Here is a 25578-nt window from a genome sequence, read left to right as displayed (position 1 = left end):
TGAAAGCCAAAGGAGGGGGAAAGTAAAAACCAATAAACACAAACTTTAAAACTACTCAAATAAAAGATCATTTGAAAGAATGGCCAAACAGAAAATACTCCGATGGGAGACAATTAAATCTCTATTTTTGAGCCATTAAAAATAAAACAGCTTCTACTGTAATCTTTAACTTTTTAAACATGGTTAAAGTAAATATTGCTGTATCTCCTAAGTTCCCTCCACCATGTCCTGTGATTCAATATGAAAACACTGATTTTCTTGAGAGAATAAATCTATACATACCACATGTTTTAATCCAGAATCCTCAAAGCTGGTTGCTGGACTTGCTTGTAATTACTTGGGCATGTTTCTTGTAAAGCCTAATTTCCCTCATTTAAGCCACAGAGCTTATTGTCTGCTGTATTATTATTTACTGATATAAGAGGCTGAGAATATATTTATGAATTTTAACAAATAAGGATTATAAAATATTAGTTTATTAATGTGAAATGCTTAAATGTAAACATTAAAACCATTTAAAAAGAATATTTACACAATGTTAATTTCAAATTAGCACAAATACTACTACATATAGTATATAAAAATGAAAATAATCAGTTACATTTATATACTAAAACGAATACAATTTTTCTAGCACCTTTTTGTTAGATTTTGGAATTTTTTACTTTTGAAAAAAAGTAATGTTCCAAAGAGATGAAAGTTACTTTTGCTAAATGAAGCTATAGTTTTCAGTGTGAACTGACTGGTAAATTTTATTAATTGCTTATTTAGACATTTTTAGTTCTACTCAAAATTGTATTGTCATATGTCTTTTGTCATATTCTTGGTGTTTATACAAACTGACAATCTGTTTCATTTTTTTCATTTGTCAAATGTTTTGGAAAATATAGTTCCTTTTAATACCTTTGCAGAGCATTATAATGAAACAATTAGAGGCACATTGCATTTTTAGCATTTTAAATGAAGATATTCTGTACAACCAAAATACAAATTTATCATTTTTCTTTAATATCTTTTGACTCTGAGCCTTAGTAGCCCTTAAAATTGTAATTGCTATTTTATAACTTTTCTGATCTTTATAAGTTCATGTATTTATACTAAATTCTCTATAGATACATGAAAGTATTTAAAGGGACGGTTTGTAAATACTGGGGAATTCACACTACTAAGATGGACAAAGTTACCCCTAATAATAAGAAAGAAGAAAATACGTTTTTGCTTTTGATATTTACCTTCCTTTTCTGCCTTTTTTGGGGTAAATAAATTGTTTCAATACATTCTATTATATTTAGAGCTAAAATGGACAGTATTAAGAAAAGCTAATACAGTCCTGCCATTTTCCTTAGGAGGAAAGTAAGTCCCAATAAGCTGAATAATGGCTGAGACAGCTGCCCTGGTTCATAACTCAGGTCTTCTCCGCTCCACTACACCTTGTTATCCCTCAAAGGGAAGAGACTGAACATTTCTGATGAACAAATAAGAAGTGCCATCAGTGTGCTCTAGTGTGTTTTGTTTTGTTGTTTTTTTTTTTTTTTGGAAAGCACACTGGGGCCACACCTCGATGCTTATCATACTTCCCCAACTGGAAAAGTGTGGTCTTCTGAATCATCACAAGTTGCTCATTCTGAGCCCTCTACTACTTGGAGCTTCTCTATGCGGATATTGACAATTACTTCACTGTGTGGAGCCAGTTGGCACAAAATTGATCATGTTCTTGTTCTTATCAGGCTAGAAGACTGCATACCTCACTCACTAAACCTGTCAAACTCGTTTCCTTTCTTGTTGCCGGTGACTGTCATTATTTTGCAGCCTCCAAGTCCTAACCTGCTGATACAGATCAGATGGTGACTGAATAGGAGCTGCCCCAGTCCTGGGTTCATGATGTACGCGTAAGTATTCAGCTTTTCTCAGTAAAGGTTATCAGTGGGGACAGAGGTTTACAATTCCTGAGACAGGTAGTACAGATGTTGGCTGGTGGAGATTGATTTAAACATTAGAGTTTTAATGTGTGTTATTGTATTTTATATTAAAGTTTTATTGTTGTTGTTTTTAAATATCAGAATTTTTTTGAACAACAGAGGCCAATGCGGTGTTTTTTGTTTCTAAATAAAAGAAATAGAAATGATATGAGGTAATAAGTTAACTATATTAATATTTAAAACATTTAGAAAAACCTACACTTCAAAGAATAAAGTGTTTAATATAGCCCATTTAGTTACTTTTCCATGTTCCATAGCATGGTATGCATTTTTATCATATGTTGCTCATTGATGTATATTCTGGGAAAGTTAAATATAAATTTAAGAGGAGAGTCTTAGAATTTTTATTTGTTTAACTCTAATAGAAACTATGATAGGTTATTGTGTATATCATGAGTGAAATGATTAAAATTAAAATACTCATATGTAAAAATTTATCAAATTAACAAAATCTAGGCTCTGTATCATCATAATTGAACTCCAAAATAATTGATCAATTATTGAATTTAAGGTAAATAAATTTGTATTATATATTTATGTTTATGTAATATTCAGGCTATTGTTTTATAGACTTCAAAAGGAATAATTGATATTTGATGGATGATTTCATTCAAACTTGTGCTAAGTCTAGTCTTGTTTCTTAAAAAGTTTCTTGATCTTTCCACAGACACAAATTTCCCACATGTTCTGCACTGACTGATGTTTCCAACCTAGTCATGATTTTGTGATCATTTTAATTGTTCAGTCATTTGATCTTGTCTTCAATTAACCTAAATACTTAAAGCCTATAGGCTCTGGCAGTCTTAAATGATGAGTGTTCCTGCCCTCCTTAATTTACTTTCAAATGACAGCATAAGCCTGAGGAAGACTTCCATTTCATGCATAAATCTCCCATATAGACCCATCATGATAGCATGATATAGCATATTATCTGTACTTCTTACTAAATACAACAAAGTATATTTCTTGTTTATCAAGATAAAGACAGAATAAGACAAAATGTACAGTAGAAAAAACTTTTATATTTAACTAACATTCATATAAATATAATATGCTAAAAATTTCTTTAAAAAATTAGAAAAATTTGGAGTTCTCTTATTCTAATTTGTTTCAGAATTCTTCAGTATGTGTTTTTTATCAGCCTGGTTCTTCTCTTCCCAACTTATGGCATCATCTCTAAACACTCACTTTTCCACCCTGAAAATATCATTACAACGTGAAATTTCTATATTGAAGCCTCATCAGCTTTGATCCAGAGTTTATTAGAGTTCTGAGGATTTTTTTGTTTTATTATCAAGTTGACATATCATAATTGTACATATTTATGGGGTACATAGTGCTATTTCAATACATGTAATATATAGTGATCAGATCAGAGTAATTAGCATATCCATCATCTCAAACATTTATTATTTGGAGGATTTAAAATATTCTTGCTAATTAGATTTCAAATCAGATCTGCTTTTAAAACAAATATTCTGTCAAAAAATATAGCTTGTGTATAACGATAAGAAGCTTGGACAGTGGGTTTATTGAATTCATTAGTAAAGGTATTTTGCCCAAAGGATCTAGTCTCAAAGAATGAATTAGTCAGATAGACTATAGCTTCTTAGCAAAAGCCCTGTCTTTCTCATTTTGGTGAAGTAGAAAGAGTACCAGCATTTAGATGTGTTCAGGATCCAACTTTGGACTCTTTTGTCTGGTACTTCTCAAGACCTCATTTTTATCTGTGAAATGTGGGGAAGGTTTATAAGTAAATGAATGAGGGGTGAGGTTGTCACCATTAATGGGCCTTGAAGTAATATTGGTGGATAGCTAAAAGCAATTTTTGGTTTATTGGTTTATTCTTTGGTTTATTTTGGTATTATTCATTTGTTGTTGGTGTATTTAAATAGTAATAAAATAAGATTTGTATTAATTTTATTTTTTTCTATATCTTAAGTATTAGTGTAAATATTATATTATGGATATATGATTCAGATTCAGATTCAGATATATGAGTATGTGTACCAGGCCATGATGTTGAACACTTCTAACTGTGGGTCATGGTCAAAAATATTTTTTAATACACTGTGTTAGATAGCCCTGAAGTCCTTTTGAATGCTTAATTCTATGATTTCAAAGAGTTAATGGCTAGTTAACATGGAGAGCACATTAACGTTCTTAAGGCACTAGAGAACTATTTAAAGTATCCCACATTGTAGGTTAAGTTTTTTTCATGGGTCCCTGTATTTGGTGCCCTCTGCAAGTGAGGCAGAGATAAGAGAGATAGTTATCAGCAAGTTGAGACCTTTGTGATGAGGCAAATCAATAAGCCACATTCTGATGGTACGTTGTGATCAATGTGAAAAAACAAATACTGACATGCTGCTACAGGGGTGCACATTCAATTTCATAAAAGCTTCTTTGAATACGTAATAACTGTGTTAGTTTTTAAAAGCAAGCAGAATTAGTAGTAGGAGAAAGATGGTATTCTGGGTTGAGAGAACATAGCCCTTGTAAGGGTCATGGGACTTGAGATATACTCACAAATAGATGTTGGAAGTTGTCAGATAAAGCTGAAGTGATCATTCTGACTATGAAGGGCCTTTTGCACCAGGTTAAATTTCCATACTACATAATAAAAGTTGATTTAAGCAAGAGGAAAAAATGATAATGCGATTTAGAACCATTGGAGTGGACCAGTGCAGCTTGATGGTGCCACTGTCACTTTTTGCAGAACTAAATGAAGGGTGTAGCAGAGAGACTGCCTATGTATTTGTTGTTTTGACTGCCTACAATGAATGTTCCTCCTGACATTTAGTCAGACCCCATGGTCTTCCTTCAAGATATAACAAAGTTACTGTGAAATTTTTCTCCTACCTTCACATCTTTTTAAAAAAAATTTTTTTTTAATTTTATTATTATACTTTAGGTTTTAGGGTACATGTGCACAATGTGCAGGTTTGTTACATATGTATCCATGTGCCATGTTGTTTTGCTGCACCCATTAACTCGTCATTTAGCGTTAGGTATATCTCCTAATGCTGTCCCTCCCCTCTCCCCCCACCCCACAGCAGTCTCCGGAGTGTGATATTCCCCTTCCTGTGTCCATGAGTTCTCATTGTTCAATTCCCTCCTATGAGTGAGAACATGCGGTGTTTGGTTTTTTGTCCTTGCGTTAGTTTACTGAGAATGATGTTTTCCAGTTTCATCCATGTCCCTACAGAGGACATGAACTCATCATTTTTTTATGGCTGCATAGTATTTCATGGTGTATATGTGCCACATTTTCTTAATCCAGTCTATCGTTGTTGGACATTTGGGTTGGTTCCAAGTCTTTGCTATTGTGAATAGTGCCGCAATAAACATACGTGTGCATGTGTCTTTACAGCAGCATGATTTATAGTCCTTTGGGTATATACCCAGTAGTGGGATGGCTGGGTCAAATGGTATTTCTAGTTCTAGATCCCTGAGGAATCACCACACTGACTTCCACAATGGTTGAACTAGTTTATAGTCCCACCAACAGTGTAAAAGTGTTCCTATTTCTCCACATCCTCTCCAGCACCTGTTGTTTCCTGACTTTTTAATGATGTCCATTCTCACTGGTGTGAGATGGTATCTCATTGTTGTTTAGATTTGCATTTCTCTGATGGCCAGTGATGATGAGCATTTTTTCATGTGTTTTTTGGCTGCATAAATGTCTTCTTTTGAGGAGTGTCTGTTCATGTCCTTTGCCCACTTTTTGATGGGGTTGTTTGTTTTTTTCTTGTAAATTTGTTTGAGTTCATTGTAGATTCTGGATATTAGCCCTTTGTCAGATTTAATTGTTCCTGAAGTACAGCCGTCCTCTCTTCAAACATATGTAACACATTGTGTATACTTCCATTGGCACTCTTCTATTTGTATGCTAATTTGTTTTCATTTATATTTCTCTGCTCAGAGAGCTCCCTCCCTTTATTGCTAGTGTCAAACACATTGCCTGTCACATTGTAGACTCTCAACTTTTGTACATTGACTTATGATTTCATATGGCTAAAACCAAAGAACAGATACTGAGAAGAGAGGAAAGGTTAGGAGTAAATGAAAATTTCAAGTTTTACTGTTTATTATGTATCTACGTATGCACATATCTTACATATCTTCTCAGAGAAGGCCTGTGAGATATTTGAGATTCAGTAATTCAGAAAGTAAGTAAAAAGCTGAAAACTAGAGAGAGTGTACTTTAAATAAACTTAAGTTGTGGTGCTGATGGAGATTTATTGTTGAAGAGATAAAAACATCAGATAGATGCTTATAGACTAGATTTTAAAGTTTCATTTATTCATTAATACAACAAATATTTAATTTAGCTTATAGTATACTAGTAGCACATTATGCACATATGTATATATCTACATATATGTAGACATATGTGTTTGTATATATCCTGTGTGTATATACACATATCAGATGCATATAAACAAATACACACATACACACATATATGAATAAAACAAACAGAATCCCTACTTTTATGGTGTTTATAACACCATAGGAGGAAGAGGAGGAAACGTGATAAATGATTAAGCAAATATATATGAATTATGACTTTGATAAGTATGAAATAAACATTTTGTACTTTTTCCAAAAAATGTTGCTAATTCACTTTATTTCTTTAATGGCTAGCTTTTTAAAAAGTAGATCCCCAGTTTATATGATAACATTTTACTGCCTATTTTTGTTTATCTGCAGGAAAATGAAGGCTAAATTTCTGAAATGCATTTTGAAAACATTAAATACTGGCATAGCTTCCCATTGCACCTAAAGAAGTCTTGGGAAGATCTAAGCAGGACCTCTTAACACTATAAAACAAATGTAGGAAGACAGCATGGAAACCAGTATCTTGACCAAGAAGATAAGTCTGCGTTGCTTTAAGCAGTTATTTGCAGTAGTGTTTAAAAAGGAATATTGTGTCTTTGGACTGTGGGATTGGGTGTATTAGGGTAGCGAATGAATATTTAGGGACAAATAGCAAGAAAGTTTTTATACCCTTGGATCATGCAAGCATTATAAGGATTCATTATTTATTATGAAGCACATTCAACTTAGCATTTCAGGAACATTCATATTCAAAATCCAGGTTCAAAACTCAATTCAAAGACAAATCAGAGATGTTTGCATTTACTATTTCAGATTCTGTGTATTATATTTTCTTCCAGTATCATATATGACTAAACTTTGACTCTTAACTAATTTTCTGTAGTTGGCCATTATTTAAAATGTATTATTAACTTGCCTTTATTTTTTTTGCAAAGTTTAGAAAATTTTATAATTAATTGATTACTGCTTAAAATTTGAATGTAGAGTATTTTGAAGAATTCAACAATTTATATAGCATTATTATCAGGTGATGGGAGCAGCCCACATATTCAGTACTTTATATAAAATAAAAATAATTTAAAATATAACTATAAAAATATACAGTATAATGTACAAGTGGGAACCATATGAAATTGCCCCGTTTGTAGGTTAAAAAAACCATTGAATACAGGCAATTTCATATGGTTCAAATTTATGAAGTCTTTTCCTGGTCTTGTTTTATTTTTTATAGAATATAATATATGGAATGACCAATGCAGCATTCCCAATGCATGATTCTCAAAACTAAGTATCAAGGATTGAAAAGTCTTTTGTACTATGTAAAAAAAAAAAAAAAATGCTGATTTAGATACTTAGAATGTCAAACTACTTTGAAGACACATTCCAACAGATAAGATAAAAGCAAGTTGGCAAGCATTCACTTCTGAAAATAGAAAAACAAAACAAAACAACTCAGTGCAAAACAGAGTGTAGGGTGTGTCTAGATACTCTTATAAGCAAAAAGAAAAAAACAAAATCTAGTTAATCGTTTGATCTACAAGGTGCCAAACAACTGCCTTAACTCTTATAAATCTGCTACTCTTATGCCCACTGACAGATTGTTGTATTTGCTTTGCACTGCTTCTTTTTATAATTAGGCAAATAAACCTGAACAGGCAGAAGGACCCCAAATGAATGAGGCCTTTAGTGCAATACATTGATGTCAAATAACAAGAGAATCAATGAATCAATACAAACTAAAATAACCTACAGCTTCATCTTTTTCTTTAAGACTGCAGTTTCCGCTTGGTCGCCCGGGTTTTGCTCTGTCATGATCGCTGCTCACTGCAACCTCTGCCTCCCAGGCTCAAACGATAATTCTCCATTTCTCCCACCTCAGCCTCCGGAGTAGCTGGGACCACAGGCGCACATCACCACGCACAGCTAAATTTTTGTATTTTTGGTAGAGACGCGGTTTTCTTGAACTCCTGAGCTCAAAAGTGCTGGGATTATAGGTGCGAGGCACCATGCCCTTGGCTCCTACAGCTTTATCTTGATAAAGGTTTTTTTTTTTTTTTTTTTTTTTTTGAGACAGAGTCTCACTCTGTCGCCCAGGCTGGAGTGCAGTGGTGCAATCTCGGCTCATTGCAACCTCCGCGACTCTGGTTCAAGTGATTCTCCTGCTTTAGACTCCTGAGTAGCTGGGATTACAGGCGTGCACCACCACACCTGGATAATTTTTGTATTTTTAGTAGAGATGGGGTTTCGCCATACTGGCCAGGCTGGTCTCAAACTCCTGACCTCAGGTGATCTACCTGCCTCGGCCTCCCAAAGTGCTAGGATTACAGGCATAAGCCACCGTGCCCGACCTTGATAAAGGTTTTTAAAAATAGATTAAATATAAGTTATTTGTGATACTCCTATCTTTAACACTGAATTCATTATTTCAGTCATATGTATAGACTTGAATAGATTGTAGAGGCTTGTTAAGGATTGGGTTTGCCATATTAGCGTAGACACTACCTTGAAACCACGTCAGCAGCAGCATCTATCTCTCCTCTCTAGCAAATCAGTGAGACATTTCCTGTCCCATTGTGGCCCTACTGCCTACCTTCCCCTCCCTTTTATCATTCATTCTTCCATAATCATCTTGCTTTGTGGTGGTTAGTAGGCCCAGATTATACTTTAATTTCCAATCTCAAACTTCAGCTGCTTTGGATGGTACTTGGCCATGATTTCTGCTAGGTAAAGGAAAGATCAATTTATTTTGTTTCATAGCTTGTATATCATATCACTTTAAAAAATATTAACTCATGGGATATTGTGGTTGGGCTCTTCGGATATTATCAGGTAAAAATGGTTGAGACAAGTACCTTCACTTTTTCACAGAATGAGCAGAATCTTTTTCAGTAAAGTTAACTCAAGGAATGTGTCCTCTTTAGATGACATAGACTTAGATTTCTTGACACTCATGATTTACTCTTTTTGGGCAACTAATTCTTGCTTAGGACTGCTCTTGTGTTCTTTACTTTTTGATCTAATAAGAGCAGCAAGCATTTAGTCAGTGTACTACTTCTTCAAAACTGCCAAAACCATTAATTTATTCTCATTTTAATTCATTCAGCTGCTTAGCTACCATATTTCTCCTACTGACAGCAGCTTTTAGAAGAATGTGAAACATTACTTCTAACGAAACTGTGGCAACAGAAGATAATGGATTATTAGCTGCTCTCTTGTATTGTGGGGATTTATTTACCCTGACTCTTTTCGAGATTACCTGGAAATTTGCATGGTTAAGATAGACTTGCGGTTCATCATCAAGGAACATAGTAAAGGCAACTGTGACTATGTTCTTACCTCACTTCCCAACTTGAACAAACCGAAGTAGGTATTATTTCTGACAATGGTAAGTCAGAGTTCAGACTAAAGCGTCATTCTAACGTTCCCTCAAAAACATTTTTTTAAAGTGGATTAGGAATTCAGGCAGCATTAATGTGCATATGTCTAAACTAATAAAAATAAAGTGTTCTATATTCATGATTACCTTTCTGGAAGTAATTTAATAAATGTTAAGTAAGATGAAGTTTTTCATTCAACAGGCATGTATTAGGAGTTGTTCTAGATAGATGCCTGGTAGTGGTTTATCTGCTTGAATTGTGTGTTATCTATGCATTAGAATAAATGACATAAACATTATTTAGAATGGAATTTACCTATTAGAATTGCATGTTCTTTGATTCATATGCTAATGTTGAAAAAACTATTGTTTCATTTACAATGTTTAACTGCATAGGAGAAAATACATGAAAGCTAGATTCCAAATCCCTCGGTATACTTAATGAAATATTGGTATTATCATTCATACAGCTATGAAATAAGCTTTTCTTCCTGGCTGTAATTATTTTTCAGAATTTTATCTGTAGCCAGATACAGTACTATAATAAATTAATGGATTTTCATGCAAATAGAGAAGTAAATTTCTATTGATCTACTTATGGAAATAAAAGTAGGGTCTATCAGAATATGAAATTCAATAATAGAATTTTAGGTATTCTTACACAAAGTTTAATACTTACATTGTTTTAACTATACACATGGTTTGTAAGGTATTTTTCTTTTAAAGCTCAACAGCTAAAATGTAATTATTCTGTGTTATCCTATACTATATGGTATATCTTTTTAAACATCTTGAGAATTAGGTGATTTTATTATAACAATTAATTAGGTCTTAATGAATCACTTAATACATACTCAAATCTTCAAAAAAAAAAGTGGTTATTTAAAAATTATAAATCTTAAGAAATAGCATTTGGGTTGTTTTTTGAGTTGATTGGGCAATGATAAGGCCACTTGGCATTAGAAGGGAGCATTCCAAGAATGAGAAGCTCTCAAAGGTCTTCGTATGCAGCACTCTAACATACCGATTACCTCTTTCACACATGGCCCTTTAGAAATGTGACAGGCAGATTCTGGGACATGTTAATTTTGTTTATTTAATATGCAGATTATATTAGCTGTGAACATTGTTGATCACATCTCTCTAGGACAATTATATCTTCATCACAGCTCCTTCCCCTGAATTGGATTGCAAAATACCACTGAGATACAAATATTTAAATCAATCATACAGGAAGCTAAGTGAAGAACATTGGCTGCTTATTGAAAACAACTGTGTTTTAAAATTTATTTTTATGTATTTGGTTACTTATTTTGCCAGAAACTGCATAGCCATAGCACATTCTGTTTAGCCTCCATGTTATATATATACATATATAAAATAAAATAGAACTGGTGTTTATTATAAATTCAAATGTATTATAATTAATATAGCTTTGAATAGGAGACAAAATATTGAATTATTTCTAGGAATAGCATACCAAAAATATTCAACATCAATAAGTAATATAACATATTTTTCAGAAGAGAGGGTACTGGACAATTTATGAATTCTTTTTCAGTCACTATTTTAATTCTGTTTTTGTCTCCTTAGGTGTTTTCACATTCTCAGTCACAAGTAACAGAATTTGATTCCTTAAGAAACATTTTATGGGCTGTTAGATGTGGGTGGTTAAAATTATTTTGGTTGAAACAATTGGACTTGAGTTTTAAAAAACAGAATTAATTGAGAGGCCATTGAGATATTTTATAGAACTAAAAAAAGAATAGACCTAAGAAGTATGGATCCAGCCAGCTGGGTGGGTCATATAGAAGGGGAGGTGAGACTTAATACATGCACATCCTGAAGATATTGCAGGTTCTATTCCAGACCACTGCAATAAAGTGAATATCACAATAGTGAGTGCCACAAATTTTTTACATTTCCCAGTGCATGTAAAAGTTATGTTTACACTATACTGTGGTCTATTAAATGTGCGAAAACTTATATCTAAAAGAGGCACATACCTTAATGAAAAATACTCTATTGATGAAAAAAAATGCTTACAATCATTGGAGACTTCAGTGAGTCATAATCTTTATGCTGGTGAGGGTCTTGCCTTAATATTCATGGCTGCTAACTGATCATGGTGGTGATTGCTGAAAGTTGATGTGCTGTGACAGTTTCTTAAAATAAGACAATGAGGCTTGTTTCATCAATAAGATTTCTCTGTAGCCTGTGATGCTGTTTGATAATTTTACTCAGAGCAGAACTTGTGTAAAGTTGGAGTCAGTGCTCTGAAACTCTGCCACTGCTTTATCAACTACGCACATGTATTATTCTAAACCCTTTCTTTTCATATCAACAGTGTTCACAGCATTTCACCAGGAATAGTTTCTATCTCAAAAAACCACTTTCTTTGTTCATCCATAAGAAGCAACTCTTCATCTGTTCAAGTTGTATCATGAGATTGTAGCATTTGAGTCATGTCTTCAGGTTCCACTTCTAAATCTGGTTATCTTGCTTTTTCCATTACATCTGCAGTTACTTCCTCCACCAAAGTTTTGAACCCCTCAAAATTATCCATGAGAGTTGGAATCAACTTCTTCCAAATTCCTGTTAATTTTGATATTTGACCTTCCCTCCATAAATCACAGATGTTCTTAGTGGCATCTAGAATGGTAAATCCTTTCCAGAAGGCATTCAGTTGCTACTATGAGAGGTATAGCCTTATCAATGTATGTCTTAAATAACAATACTTGAAAGTCATAATTTCTCCTTGATCCATGGGCTGCAGAATAGACTCCTGTTAGCAGGCATGGAAACAACATTGATCTCCTTCAGAGCTCTGGGATGACCAGGTATGCATCGTCTATGAGCAGTAATATTTTGAAAGGAATCTTTCTTTTTTTGGAGCAATCGGTCTCAACAGTGGACTTAAAATATTTGGTAAACCATGCTGTAAACAGATGTGCTGTCATCAGGCTTTGTTCTTCCCTCTACAGAGCACAGGAAAAGTGGATTTAGCATAATTCTTAAGGGCCCTAGAATTTTTGGAATGGAAATGAGCATTGGCTTCATCCTCAAGTCACCAACTGTATTAGCTCCTAACAAGAGAGTCACCCGGTATTTGAAGCTAGGCATTGACTTGTCCTCTCTAGCTATGAAAGTTGCCTACATAGAAAATGTTATTTAGTTTACCCACCTTTATCAGGGATCTTAAGTAATCTTCTGGATAACTTGCTGAAGCTTCTACATCAACACTTGCTGCTTTGCCTTGCACTCTTATGTTATGAAAATGGTTTCTTTCCTTAAATCTCATGAACTAACTTCTGCTTGCTTCAGAATTTTTGTCTGCAGCTTCCTCACCTCTCTCAGCTTTTATAGAATAAAAGAATTAAAGAGAGGGCCTTGCTTTGGATTAGGCTATGGCCTTAACACATGTTGTGTGTGGCTGGTTTGATCTTCTATCCAGCCCACAAAACTTACTCCGTATCAGCAATAAAACTGTTCTACTTTCTTATCATTTGTTTATTCACTGGAATAACACTTTTAATTTACTCAAAGAACTTTTTCTTTGCATAACTTGGCTGTTTGGTACAAGAGGCCCAGCTTTCAGCCTGTCTTACCTTTCAACATGACTTTTTCATTAAGCTTAATTATTTCTAGCTTTTGATTTAAAATGAGACGTGCAACTCATTCTTTTGCTTTCTCCCTAATTAGATGATCCTTCAGGTCTTCATTTAAATATTCTCCGAGAAACCTTCCCTGACCCCTTACTCCAGATAAGATTTCCTTGTTATAGACATATAAGAGCACCTTTCATTTTTGTTACCATTTTTATTATGTTGTTTACATATACATTTTTTAATATTTGTATTTCCCCCTAGCCTATAAACTCCTTGAGTATGTATGGTTAACCATTTCACCTTCAGCCAGCAAAAATTTTCAATAAGTATTTTTTGAATGAATTAAGAAATCTCAGAATTACTTACCAAGCATATGACTAAAGACCTGTTATCAAAGAATTGCTAGAAATATATTGTAATTAGTATATCAAGCATATGTAATGGGTGCTTTAAATTGCATAAAATATACAGGAAGTTTCTCTCTTTGGTGGGTTATAGTATTTTTTTAAAACTGTTTTTGTATATGTGTAATAGAAAAGTCCTTGTTTGAACTATCCAAAATTATGTTATAATACAGTTTGAATTAAAACCTTTCTTGAAGTTTCAGATAAAAAGCCTTCCATATTTTTGGAAGATTCTTGAGGCTATGGGACTTAATGTTTAAGTATGTGTATTCATTTGGGTGTTTTCAATTGCAATTAATTAAAACTTCAGCCTCACACTGGTTGGTGTTAACAATATGAAAAATTGTTATTTAATATAATATTAATATCAAAAGCTGGGCTGTTCTCAGTGGCATTTGATCCAGCCCCTCAAATGTGTGATATGAGACCCTGGTTATTTCTGTCTTTCTACTTTGGTATTCTTTGTGAGTCCACATTGTCCTCAGGTTAGTTTCTCTTGGAGCTTGCTTCTCATAGAATTGTAGCAGTCTCAGGTGTCACACTGGGACACAACAATATTCAGAGAAAACAGTAAGGAGTTATCTCTCAGTTTGACTTATTTTAGAAGAAAAGAAGTATTTCTCAACAATTTCCCAACTATCCCTCACATATCACTGGCCAGAGTTGAACTGCATGTCCATTTTTGAACAGCCCTTAGCCACAGAGATGGAAGTATCTGATTGAGACTATCTGGGTGTGAAATATATGTAGGAATGTGTTTTAAGGGGATTTTGCTGAAGAATCAATAGTAATTAATAGTTATTTTTATAATTCAGTGAATTGACAGTTGAGAACCAGGAGCCAACCATAGCCCAAAGGGTTTCTCAGTGGAGACACCCAACTTTCTATTCAACCTAACAACCATCCTAACAGATGTGAGGTGATATCTCATTGTTGTTTTGACTTGCATTTTCCTGATGATTAGGAATGTTGTTCACCTTCTCATAAACCTGTTGTCCATTTGTGTGTCTTCTTTGATGGAATGTCTGTTCAGGTCATTTGTGCATTTTTTTTTTTTTTTTGAGACGGAGTCTCGCTCTGTCACCCAGGCTGGAGTGCAGTGGTGCTATCTTGGCTCACTGCAAGCTCCGCCTCCTGGGTTCACGCCATTCTCCTGCCTCAGCCTCCCGAGTAGCTGGGACTACAGGTGCCCGCCACCACGCCCAGCTAATTTTCTGTATTTTTAGTAGAGACAGGGTTTCACCGTGTTAGCCAGGATGGTCTCGATCTCCTGACCTCGTGATCCGCCAACTCGGCCTCCCAAAGTGCTGGGATTACAGGCGTGAGCCACCGTGCCTGGCCTATTTGTCCGTTTTTAAACTAGATTATTTGGTCTTTTGCTGTTGAGTTGTAGGAGTTCCTTATAAACTTTGGATGTTAACTTTTTATCAGATACATGGCTGGCAGATATTTTCTCTCATTTGGTAGACCGCCTTTTAATTTGTTAATTGATTCCTTGACTGTGCAGAAGCTTTTTAGTTTGATGTAATCCGCTTGTCTGTTTTTGCTTTTGCTGCCTTTGCTTTTGGTGTCATGTCATATCCAATAAATCATTGCCAAGTCTAACATCTAGAAGCTTGGTCCCTATGTTTTCTTCTAAGAGTTTTAATGTTTCAGTTTTATATTTAAGTTTTCAATCCATTTCAAGTTGATTTTTATGAAAGGTGTGAAATAGGGCCCAATTTTATTCTTATGCATGTGGATGTTTAGTTTCCCTAATACTCTTTATTGAGGACACTATGTTTTATACATTGTGTGTTCTTGGTACCCTTGTCAAATATCAGTTGGCATAGATGCATGAGTTTATTTATTTATTTATTTATTTATTTATTTTTTGAGACGGAGTCTCGCTCTGTTGCCCAGGCTGGAGCACAGTGGTGCAATCTCGGCTCACTGCAAGCTCCGCCTCCCGGGTTCACGCCATTCTCCTGCCTCAGCCTGAGTAGCTGGGACTACAGGTGCCCACCACTATGCCCGGCTAATTTTTTGTATTTTTAGTAGAGATGGAGTTTCACCGTGGTCTCGATCTCCTGACCTAGTGATCCGCCCGCTTCGGCCTCCCAAAGTGCTGGGATTACAGGTGTGAGCCACCGCGCCCGGCTGATGCATGAGTTTATTTCTGGGCTCTCTCTTCTGTTGCATTGGTCTATATGTCTGATTTTATGCCAATGCCATATTGTTTTGATTACTATGGCTTTGTAGTATACTATGAAATCAGGGAGTGTGGTACCTCTAGCATTGTTGTTCTTGCTCAAAATTGCTTTGCCTTTTTGGGGTCTTGTGTGAGTCCAGATGAATTTTAGGATTTTTTTTTTTATTTCTGTGAAAAATGCCATTGAGATTTTGACAGGATTGCATTGAATCTGTAGATTGCTTTGGGTAGTATGGGCATTTTAACAATATTCATTTTTTCAGTCTATGAACATGGAATGTCCTTCCATTTATCAGTGCATTTTTTAATGTTTAACTTCATTTCAAACTGCCAAACCAGTTTCTAAAGTGGAGGTACCATTTTGCATTCCCAACACCAATGTATGAATATTCTAGTTATTTTCCCTTGGGAAAAAAAAACAAAAACTGTAGCCATTCTAATACGTGTGTATTTCCTATCTACAAAATATTTTCTACTTCAAGGTCAAAAATATTTTCTTCTGTATTTTCTAAGTTTTATAACTAGGGTTTTTTTTTTTTCTGCGAAAGAAAGAAACAATTCTAGAGTTGATATTTAAAAGCAAATGACCTAGAAAAGCCAAAATAATTTTGAAAAACAATAAATTATTCAGCTGAAGGACTCACATTTTGTGATTGATAGTTGATTCTTGCTGAAAATATACAGTTAAACTTGGAAAGAATTGTCAAATTAACAAGATTAACTTTTCTAATTAAGCATAATATATCTTTCTCAATTTTTAAGGTTTTATTTATTTTTCATAAATGCTTTAAAATTTTTTCCATTTAAATATGTTAAAAATTTTGTTAGATTCACAGATAATTATTTCATAGTTTTCAGTGCTATTGTATATGTTACTGCTTTTACAATTTCAGTACCTATTTGTTAAATGCTTGTATATGGAAATAGTTTGATTTTTATGTATGACCTTTCCCTCTGTGATTTTTGTTAACTTACGTATTAGTCTTTTTATGGCAGATTCTCAAGGATTTTCTTTATAGTATGTTAATAAAAGCAATTTATTCCTTGCCATTTTGTGTGTTTTATATTTCTTTTTCTTGCTTTATTGCAGTGGCTAGGACTTCCGATACAAATAGGAGTGATAAGAGCAGACATCCTTGCTCCGATCCGAGCTTTAAAAGAAAGCATTCAGTCTCACCATTGCATATATTAGCTATAGGATTTCCTTAGAAGAGCTTTATGTACTTGAGAAACTTTTCTTCTTCTTTTTTATTTTTATTTTTTTGTTGAGATGGAGTCTCACTCTGTCGCCCAGGCTGGAGTGCAGTGGCGCGATCTGGGCTCACTGCCAGCTCTGCCTCCCAGGTTCATGCCATTCTCCTGCCTCAGCCGCCCTAGTAGCTGGAACTACAGGTACCCACCATCATGCCTGGCTAATTTTTCTTTTTTTGTATTTTTTAGTAGAGAAGGGGTTTCACCGTGTTAGCCAGGATGGTCTCGATCTCCTGACCTCATGATCCGCCCGCCTTGGCCTCCCAAAGTGCTGGGATTACAGGCGTGAGCCACTACGCCCGGCCAGGAAATTTTTCTTCTATCCCTAGCTTGTTGAAAGCTTTCTTCTTCTTCTTTTTTTTTTTTTTTTTAAATAATGAATTAAGGTTAAGTTTTTTTCAGATGCTTTCTCTGAATATATTGAGATGATCACATAGGAGTGTTTTTGTTTCTGTTTTGTTCTTTGGTCTGTAAATACTATGAGTTATACTGATTGGTTTTCAAATTTTGAACTAACTTTGTAGTTCTAAGATAAATCTCACTTGTTTTTATATAATATCGGTTTTAGGTACTCCTGAATTCCATTTTTTAAAGATTTTTACTTCTTGTTTAGAGGAGCTTTCATCTGATTTTTTTTTTCCAGTTCCCTTTAGGAAACTCTAACTTGTCCAATTTTTAAAAATAATGTCTTCGGTTTTGTTATCAGAATATGCTGGATTCATTAAAAAAATTGGAAGCATTTCCTTTTTTTTCTATTTTCTGGCAGAATCTGTTATTTTCTGGCAGAATCTGTTTAAATTGATGTTATTATTTTTAGGGATGTACTATTCAGACATCTGTGTCTTCCTGAATGAGCTTTGAAAGTTTTTGTATTTCAAGAAGATTTATCCATTTTATCTACATGAGCAAATTTATTGGCATAATGTTATTCATAGCATTTATTCATCATTCTTTGATGTTTAATAGGTCTATGGTAATATCTTTCTCCTCATTCCTGGTGTTGCAAATTTGTGCCTTCTTTTTTTCTAAATAATTCTATATATCTTTATAATGAACTGACTTGTTTCTATTGACTTTTCTACTGTTTTCAATTTCATTAGTTTCTTTATTATTTCCTTTTTTCTGCTTTTATTTGGTTTACTTTACCCTGTTTTTTCCCAGTGTCTTAAGGTAGGGCTGATTATTGTTTTCTTATTTTCTAATTAAGAATTTAAATCTATAAATTTTCCCCAATCATTGCCTTGTGTGCATCTCACAAATTTTTTATGTTTTCATTTAAAACAAAATATTTTTTAAGTTTTTTGTACTTCTTTTTAATTCCTAAGTCATTTAGAAGCTTGTTGTTTAATTTCATAATATTTGGGGATTTTCCAGATATCTTTCTGTTATTAACTTGTGGTTCAATTCTTTTAAAATCGAAGAACATACTTTATAAGATTTATCTTTTAAAATTTGTTGAGGTGTGTTTATGAACCAAATTGTGCTCTTTTTTTTTTAAATTTCTTTTTTTATTATTAATTTTTTTTGCACACAAAACAATAAACATTTTCTAAAAATACATACAAACAAAAAGATGCATATCAAACATATTAGGAAGGTTGTACATGGGAAGACAGGGAATAGAAATGGGGAGTGGGAATTAAAGAAAATAAATGAGAGAGGGACTTTATATGGATCAATGATAATAACTCAATCCTCTATTTGACAAAGAAGAAGGAGAAGGAAGAGGAAGAAAAAGAAAGTGGGATAAAGGATCAGAAAGGGAGGAAAATAGAAAAAATTAGAGTATGACTCCAGGGTAGACCTGTTTTGTTGTCGCTTGGTTGGTTGGTTGGTCTGTTGTATTTTTCATATGTTTCGCCATGTTGGCCAGGCTGGTCTCGAACTCCTAGCCTGAAGTGATCAACCCGCCTCGGCCTCCCAGAGTGCTGGGACTACAGGCGTGAGCCAACATGTCCAGCCCCCACATTGCTTCTGGCCTCCGTGGTAGACCTCCCAGACGGGGCGGCCCGGCAGAGGCGCTCCTCACTTCCCAGACGGTGCGACCTGGCAGAGGTGCTCCTCACTTCCCAGACGGGGCGGCCGGGCAGAGGCGCTCCTCACTTCTTCCCAGACGATGGGCGGCCGGGCAGAGGCGCTCCTCACTTCCCAGAGGATGGGTGGCCGGGCAGAGGCGCTCCTCACTTCCCAGACGATGGGTGGCCGGGCAGAGGCACTCCTCACTTCCCAGACGGGGTGGCCGGGCAGAGGAGCTCCTCACTTCCCAGACGATGGGTGGCCGGGCAGAGGAGCTCCTCACTTCCCAGACGGGGCGGTCGGGCAGAGGCGCTCCTCACTTCCCAGATGATGGGTGGCCGGGCAGAGGCGCTCCTCACTTCCCAGACGATGGGTGGCCGGGCAGAGGCACTCCTCACTTCCCAGACACAAATTGTGCTCTTTTTTTGATTAGTTTTGTATATGCAGTGGAAGATAATGTGTATTATGCTGTTGTTGGGTGGAGTGTTCTATAAATGTCAACTAGGTCAAGATGGTTGATAATATTGCTAATAGATACTATTTCCTTATCAATTTTTGTCTACTTTATCAGTTACTGAGAGAAGAGTGTTGATGTCTTAAACTATAATGTGGATTTGTGTACTTCTCTTCATTATAACAGTATTTGCTTCAAGTACTTTGCAACTCTGTGGTTAGTTGCATACACATTTATGGATTGTTTTAACATTTGTTATGTTGATGAATTGACCCCTTTATAATTACGTATCATCTTTCTTTAGTTCTTGCAAAACCCTCGATTTAAAGTTGATTTTGTGTGATATTAATACAGACATACTTCTTTTTGTTGTGATTCACTTTACTGCACTTCACGGATATTGCTTTTTTTTTTTTTTTTACATTTTTCATTTTACAGTAGGCTGTCAAGAAAAGCCAAGCCATATCTTTAGCAATTCACATAGATATTTCCTTGGCCAATATCCAATTTCGTCACTCAGGTTCTACCTTCCCAGAACACTAGGACACAAAAACAATTCAGCCAAATTCTTTGCCATTTTATTACAAGAATAGCCTTTTCTCCATTGTCCAATAACACGTTTCTCATTTCTATCTGAGACCTCACCAGAATCACCCTTTATGATATGATTTAATTTCTCTATAATCAAAGAACATACTTTATAAGATTTAATTTGTTTTAATTTGTTGAGGCATGTTTATGAAACAGATTGTGCCCTTTTTTGATGAATTTTGCATATGCAGTGTAAGAGAATGTGTATTATGTTGTTGTTGGGTGGAGTGTTCTATAGATGTCAACTAGGTCAATATTTGTATAATATTAGAAAAATAAATATTTTAGAGTTTTACTTTCTATGGAGCAAATTTTGTAGAGGGAAGATTTATTAATATTTTTAATCACATATTTAGGAACTCTGGAAGAGATATAGAGAAGAATGCTATAGATTCTGCCCTTTAGGAAATTATAAACTAAGAGAAGGTATAATTATTAGCATAAAAGAATATTAAATGAGGTAGATTATAGTGTCTATATACTAACTCAATAGTGTTTATTAAACACTACTAAGGCACAGGTACTGTGATAGACACTGGAGTTACAGCAATGAGCAAAATAGGTACTATTCATGCTCTATGGGGTTTACTGTCTAGCTGGGTAAAAATGATATTAGAATCAATACCAATAATAATATTTGATTATTTATTGATATATTATTAGTATTTTTTAGAGGCAGGAGTCTCACTACATAGGCTGTACTATAACTCCTGGGCTCAATCAAATTATATTTTTATTATTAATTTAAGGTTGGAAAAGTATAGGGCACCACAGGAACATAAGCTTAGCGAGACAGCACAACAAATAACATAAAAATATTAGCCCCAAATAGGTTTGGCATTAATAAAATGATGTCACTTTTAACTAGGGATTCAGAAAAGGTCCATGGAGATGTAACATTTAAGCTGGATCTTGAAGGGTGAATAGGATTTGAGTGTAGGGAAGTAGGAAAAAAACAGTGCCGATGGGGTCCACAGCTTGAGCAGGATCAGTTAAGTGTGGGGGCATGTTCAAAGGCTCAAAGACAGTTCAGTAGGGAAGCTAGACTCACTGAACTTGAAACGTCAATGAAAATAATAAATGCTTGACTGAAAAGGTATGAGTTCATGCTGTGGAGTGTGGGCTTGATTCAGTAGACAGTAGGTAGAAAAAGACATTTGAGCAGAAGAGACAGTATCAAAGGCTTTCCAAAATATCTCAAATCACAGAGTGTCTGATGGATTGCTGCGGAGAAATGTGGAAATAGGAAGAAAGGCTAAGACTCCATTGTGATAAGTAAGTACATAATGAGATAGAACTTAGCCCAAATCATTGGTTTTAGTTATCTATGGGTTAAATATCAAAGGAAGATTTATAGAGTACAGAAATAATTGAGAATTGGGAATCATAGTTCTGAGTCCAAATCTTGGTTCCAATACTCGCCAAATTTACCTTGCCTAAATTAGTCTCTCTAAGCCTTACTGAAGTAATCATTAGATGAGGCTATTAAATAACTACTAAAAAGAATTGGGTAAATTTGAGATAAAATGTATCAACTGTCCACCACCATGCTGGCAGAAAAATATTGCAAAGTAGAAATAACACAAATTTCATTTCCCCCTCATGATGGCATTTGGGGAGTTTCATTGAGATAATTATAGTTTCAAGTTGATGAAGAATAATAATTATAATAGTTTTCTTTTATAGCCTATTACCTGTCAGATATTGTGCTAAGCACTTAATTTATATTGTCCCTAAACCTCACTACAGTCCAGAAATTTAGGGCCATTATCACCATTTTTCAGATGAAGAAACTGAAGGGTATAGAGAGCATATACAGTTAGTAAGTGGTAAAATCAGCTGCTGTCTACAAGTATTGGGCCATCTGTTTCATGTTTTTTTGTTTTGTTTTGTTTTGTTTTGTTTTTAATACAGTAGGCAAAGATGTCTGAGTTACCACAGGAGTAGTCAAAAGTTTTGGAAAGACTGTGTTTATTAAGAGATTCAGTGCATGAGAAAGAGTCATTTTGGAAATATAAAACTGAGATGGGTGAAGATTGTGAAAGTAGATGCATGAGCTCCAACTGGGAAAAGTAGACTAGACAAGTCACATAAAAAAGGGACTGTACCTATGTTTTGGGGGAACGGTACTGAGATTTAGTTATGTTACATCATCATGCTTAATGCTATATGGAATTTGTATAAAAACAGCCTCTAATTGGTGGACTTCAGCCTAAATAAGGCATAAAAGAAAATGAAATTGAAATTTATGATGGCCTTGTTTATTTCGAAAGGACTTAGTACTATGGTTTTGAAGAATGGTTAAAGAGTTGTACTGTCCATTCCCATCCTTGGACTCCTGCTATAGCCATTTTATTTTTAAAGACAAGAAAGTTAAATAAGAAAGCAGAAAAACATTTCACTAAAGTGAGAACAAAAATAAAGTGGTCATACCGAAGAGGAACAAAGACATTTGGATTTGATTATTCCTAGGCATTCAGTGTTTTAAAATAAAAATCAGTGAGCGGATAACATTTTAATAATAGCAATAACATTTATTGCACTTTTGACATGTTAAATATATTATCTCATTTTATTTTCACAAGAATTATATCAAGTAGATACTGTTATACCCATTTTGCAGATGAAAAAACTGAGGTAAAAAAAGTTTCAGTGTCTTACCTACAATCATACTGCTCATAAATGTCAGAGTTGGAACTTAAAATAGATCAGCTGGACTCCAGAATCTGGGCTTCTAACTAGTATGTTATACTATCTCTCAACTTAAATCTCTCAAAACAAACTTTATGCCTTTTAATTGCCCACAGAGCAGACCATAAGTAAAGACAGTCCAGTTCTGGTGATTTGATTTTACTGTGCCACATATCCATGGCTAAACACTGGGGAGGAAGAGGTCTGAGTCTGTGGATTTTGCTGAGGTTCACAGTTTCCTTCGTGCATCTAAAATAGCATTTAAAATGAATATTGTATTTGTTCTCCATTGCTGCTTCTCACCATTAACATGTGAGTCTCATTCTGTGTATCTGTGTGTATATGTGTGTAGTAAGGAAGGTCATTAACCTTAGTTAACCCATGCCATTAAGGAGATGTTATTAACCACAAGTATTCCCAGAAATGAAGGCTTTTTGGCAAGAAGTAGAATGGACTGTGCCCAAACGGAATATCTAATGTGTATCTATGCTTCAGGTTGCATACAAATATGTTAAGACATGTGTAAGACATAAAAAGTATTTCCCCCCAAGGCTACTGCTGTGAGAATACTTGATTAGCACGTAAATATTTATGCTGCACATAGAAGAGTGTACTGCATTTAATTTAATGTTTTGTTGTTTAATTTCTTTTGTACCAAGTATAATCAAATATTTAAATCCTCATCTTGATGTCATCAATTATCTCATGGATTCACTTCACCAACTTCAAATTAATTGCCCAGTGTTTTCTTGTTTTAATGATGTTAAAAACAAACACAGAAATAAGCCCATTGGAGGGTCATGTAGGATGATCATAAAGATTTGATTTGGTCATATGTTATTAAAGGATGTTTATATAGTCCTGACAAATAACTTCTCTTTTGTACTTAAACCCTTGGCCAACTCATCCTTCTTTCCTTTGTGTTACTAAGTTGAACTAATATATAAACTTAGTCAACATAAACTATTGGCTCTTTATTTCAAATTTTGAGACATTATTTAGGTGGTTGATTTAAAACAAAGCTAAGCATTAAATTCTGAATGAAAGAAGCAGACATAAAATTTTTAGAGAGCTGTACTTTCATCATTATATCCACCTAGTATAAAATTCCTATTCATATTTCTTAATTTATAAAAGATATGTGGCATATGGTTTCTCAGCATGACCCTAATTTTTCACCAAGGCAATAAGAGAATTTAACCCTCTGGTTTGGCCAAACGGTGGGAGGAACTGTAAATGTATAAGTGATTTTATTTCTGTTAGTGGAGTACCGGACCTTCTTTTGTTCACTAGAGAATAACCAGCACCTAGAATAGCGTTAGGTTACATAGTAGGTGCTCAATTAGAACTTGTTGACTGTATTAGATGTGACATATGGATTATATCCATTTTGAATGTTCCTAAGAAAATATAGTTAGTGTAGGAGATGCGAACTTTGGGAATGCATGCCTAAAAAGCGTCATCAGACTAAGCAAAGGTGAGGGGAGCTTTCTCAGGAAGTTAGAAGGAAAGGTTTGAAGAATAGGCTAGACAACATTATGGTAGTGTTCTGATAAAGTGGATGTTAGTATTGGTGATTGAAGTGGAATAATTGTAAGTTAACTGTAAATTCTGTGATTCCGTCAGGTCCTGGGTAAAATAAAAAAGGAATCCTTCAAATCCCTACCCCCGTACTTACAAATACATTTGTACTACAGCTAGTCTCAGAGGAAGCATGTCCCTTTATCAAAGACTAACTTCTCTACATCACAGCCTTTTCTACCTCTTCTGAAGCAATAATCTTTTCTGAGGACAGAGAGGAAATAAATGGCATGCTGGTTCCTTATTTACAAGTCAAAGCCTACCCAGGAGTTGTATATGTTGGAAAGATTTTATAGAGGTGACATTAGAAAACTGAAGGTGTGCTCATTGGGTACATGGCATGTAAAGGCTGGAGAACGGAATGCAAGAGACATCAGTAGGGGCTGGGTGACACATCATGCTGCCCAGGGCTCCCTCATGGAGGATCTTCAGGATTTTGCTGAAGCGATTGTAGTCCATGTGAAATTCAGCAGTTAATTCTTGCAAATGTGTCTCAGGGGTCCCTTCCAGTGGGCAGATTACATACTGGCAGACTTCTGTACACCCTCTCCATCCCAGAATATCTTTGCTTTAAGTCTGTGTTATACACTAGAGTGGTATATAAGCATTAATTTGAGAACGATGTCACTACTTTCAAAATGTTCCATATCCACTGGATTATCCTTTTTCTCTGCACAGACTAAAGACCTTGGCATCCTCCTTAACTCTTTTCTTTCTCTCATGTTCTACAACCAATTCATCAGCAAATTCTGTCAGCTATAACTTCAAAATATATTCTGAATCCAGTTATATGTTCTGATTTCCTCACTGCTAGCATCCTACTCCAAGCAGCCATCATCTCAGACCTGAACTATTGCATGGGTCCCCTAATCAGTTTTGCTGCTTCCACTTTTCACATCTTCGCTGCTGCCTTCCATCCAGTGTATTATCCACAGAGTGATCCTTTAAAAAAGATCAGTCCCATCCACAGGGATCAAAACTCCAAAATGGTTCTTTTTTTTAAATTTGAGACAGAGTCTCACTTTGTCTCCAGGCTGGAGTGCAGTGGCGCAATCTCAGCTCACTGCAGCCTCTGCCTCCTGGGTTCAAGCG

General features: G+C 34.9%; 1 protein-coding gene across 1 annotated transcript in view; it reads left to right on the top strand.

Moving 5' to 3' along the window:
* Window positions 1-1829: 1829 nt before the first annotated feature.
* The window catches only part of LOC116468278 (transmembrane protease serine 11F), a 79736-nt gene continuing 55987 nt past the window's right edge, over window positions 1830-25578 (top strand). Inside the window, exon 1 of the mRNA XM_032151898.1 lies at window positions 1830-1889. Coding sequence (XP_032007789.1) covers window positions 1879-1889 — 11 coding nt within the window. The 5' untranslated portion in view covers window positions 1830-1878. The remainder of the gene's footprint in view (window positions 1890-25578) is intronic.

Source organism: Hylobates moloch, unplaced genomic scaffold (assembly GCF_009828535.3).
Source record: "Hylobates moloch isolate HMO894 unplaced genomic scaffold, HMol_V3 SCAFFOLD_2, whole genome shotgun sequence".
In the NCBI taxonomy this organism is placed as follows: Eukaryota; Metazoa; Chordata; class Mammalia; order Primates; family Hylobatidae; genus Hylobates; species Hylobates moloch.
The sequence above is the reverse complement of the archived record's forward strand: the minus strand, read 5'-3'. Positions and strand labels throughout refer to the sequence as shown.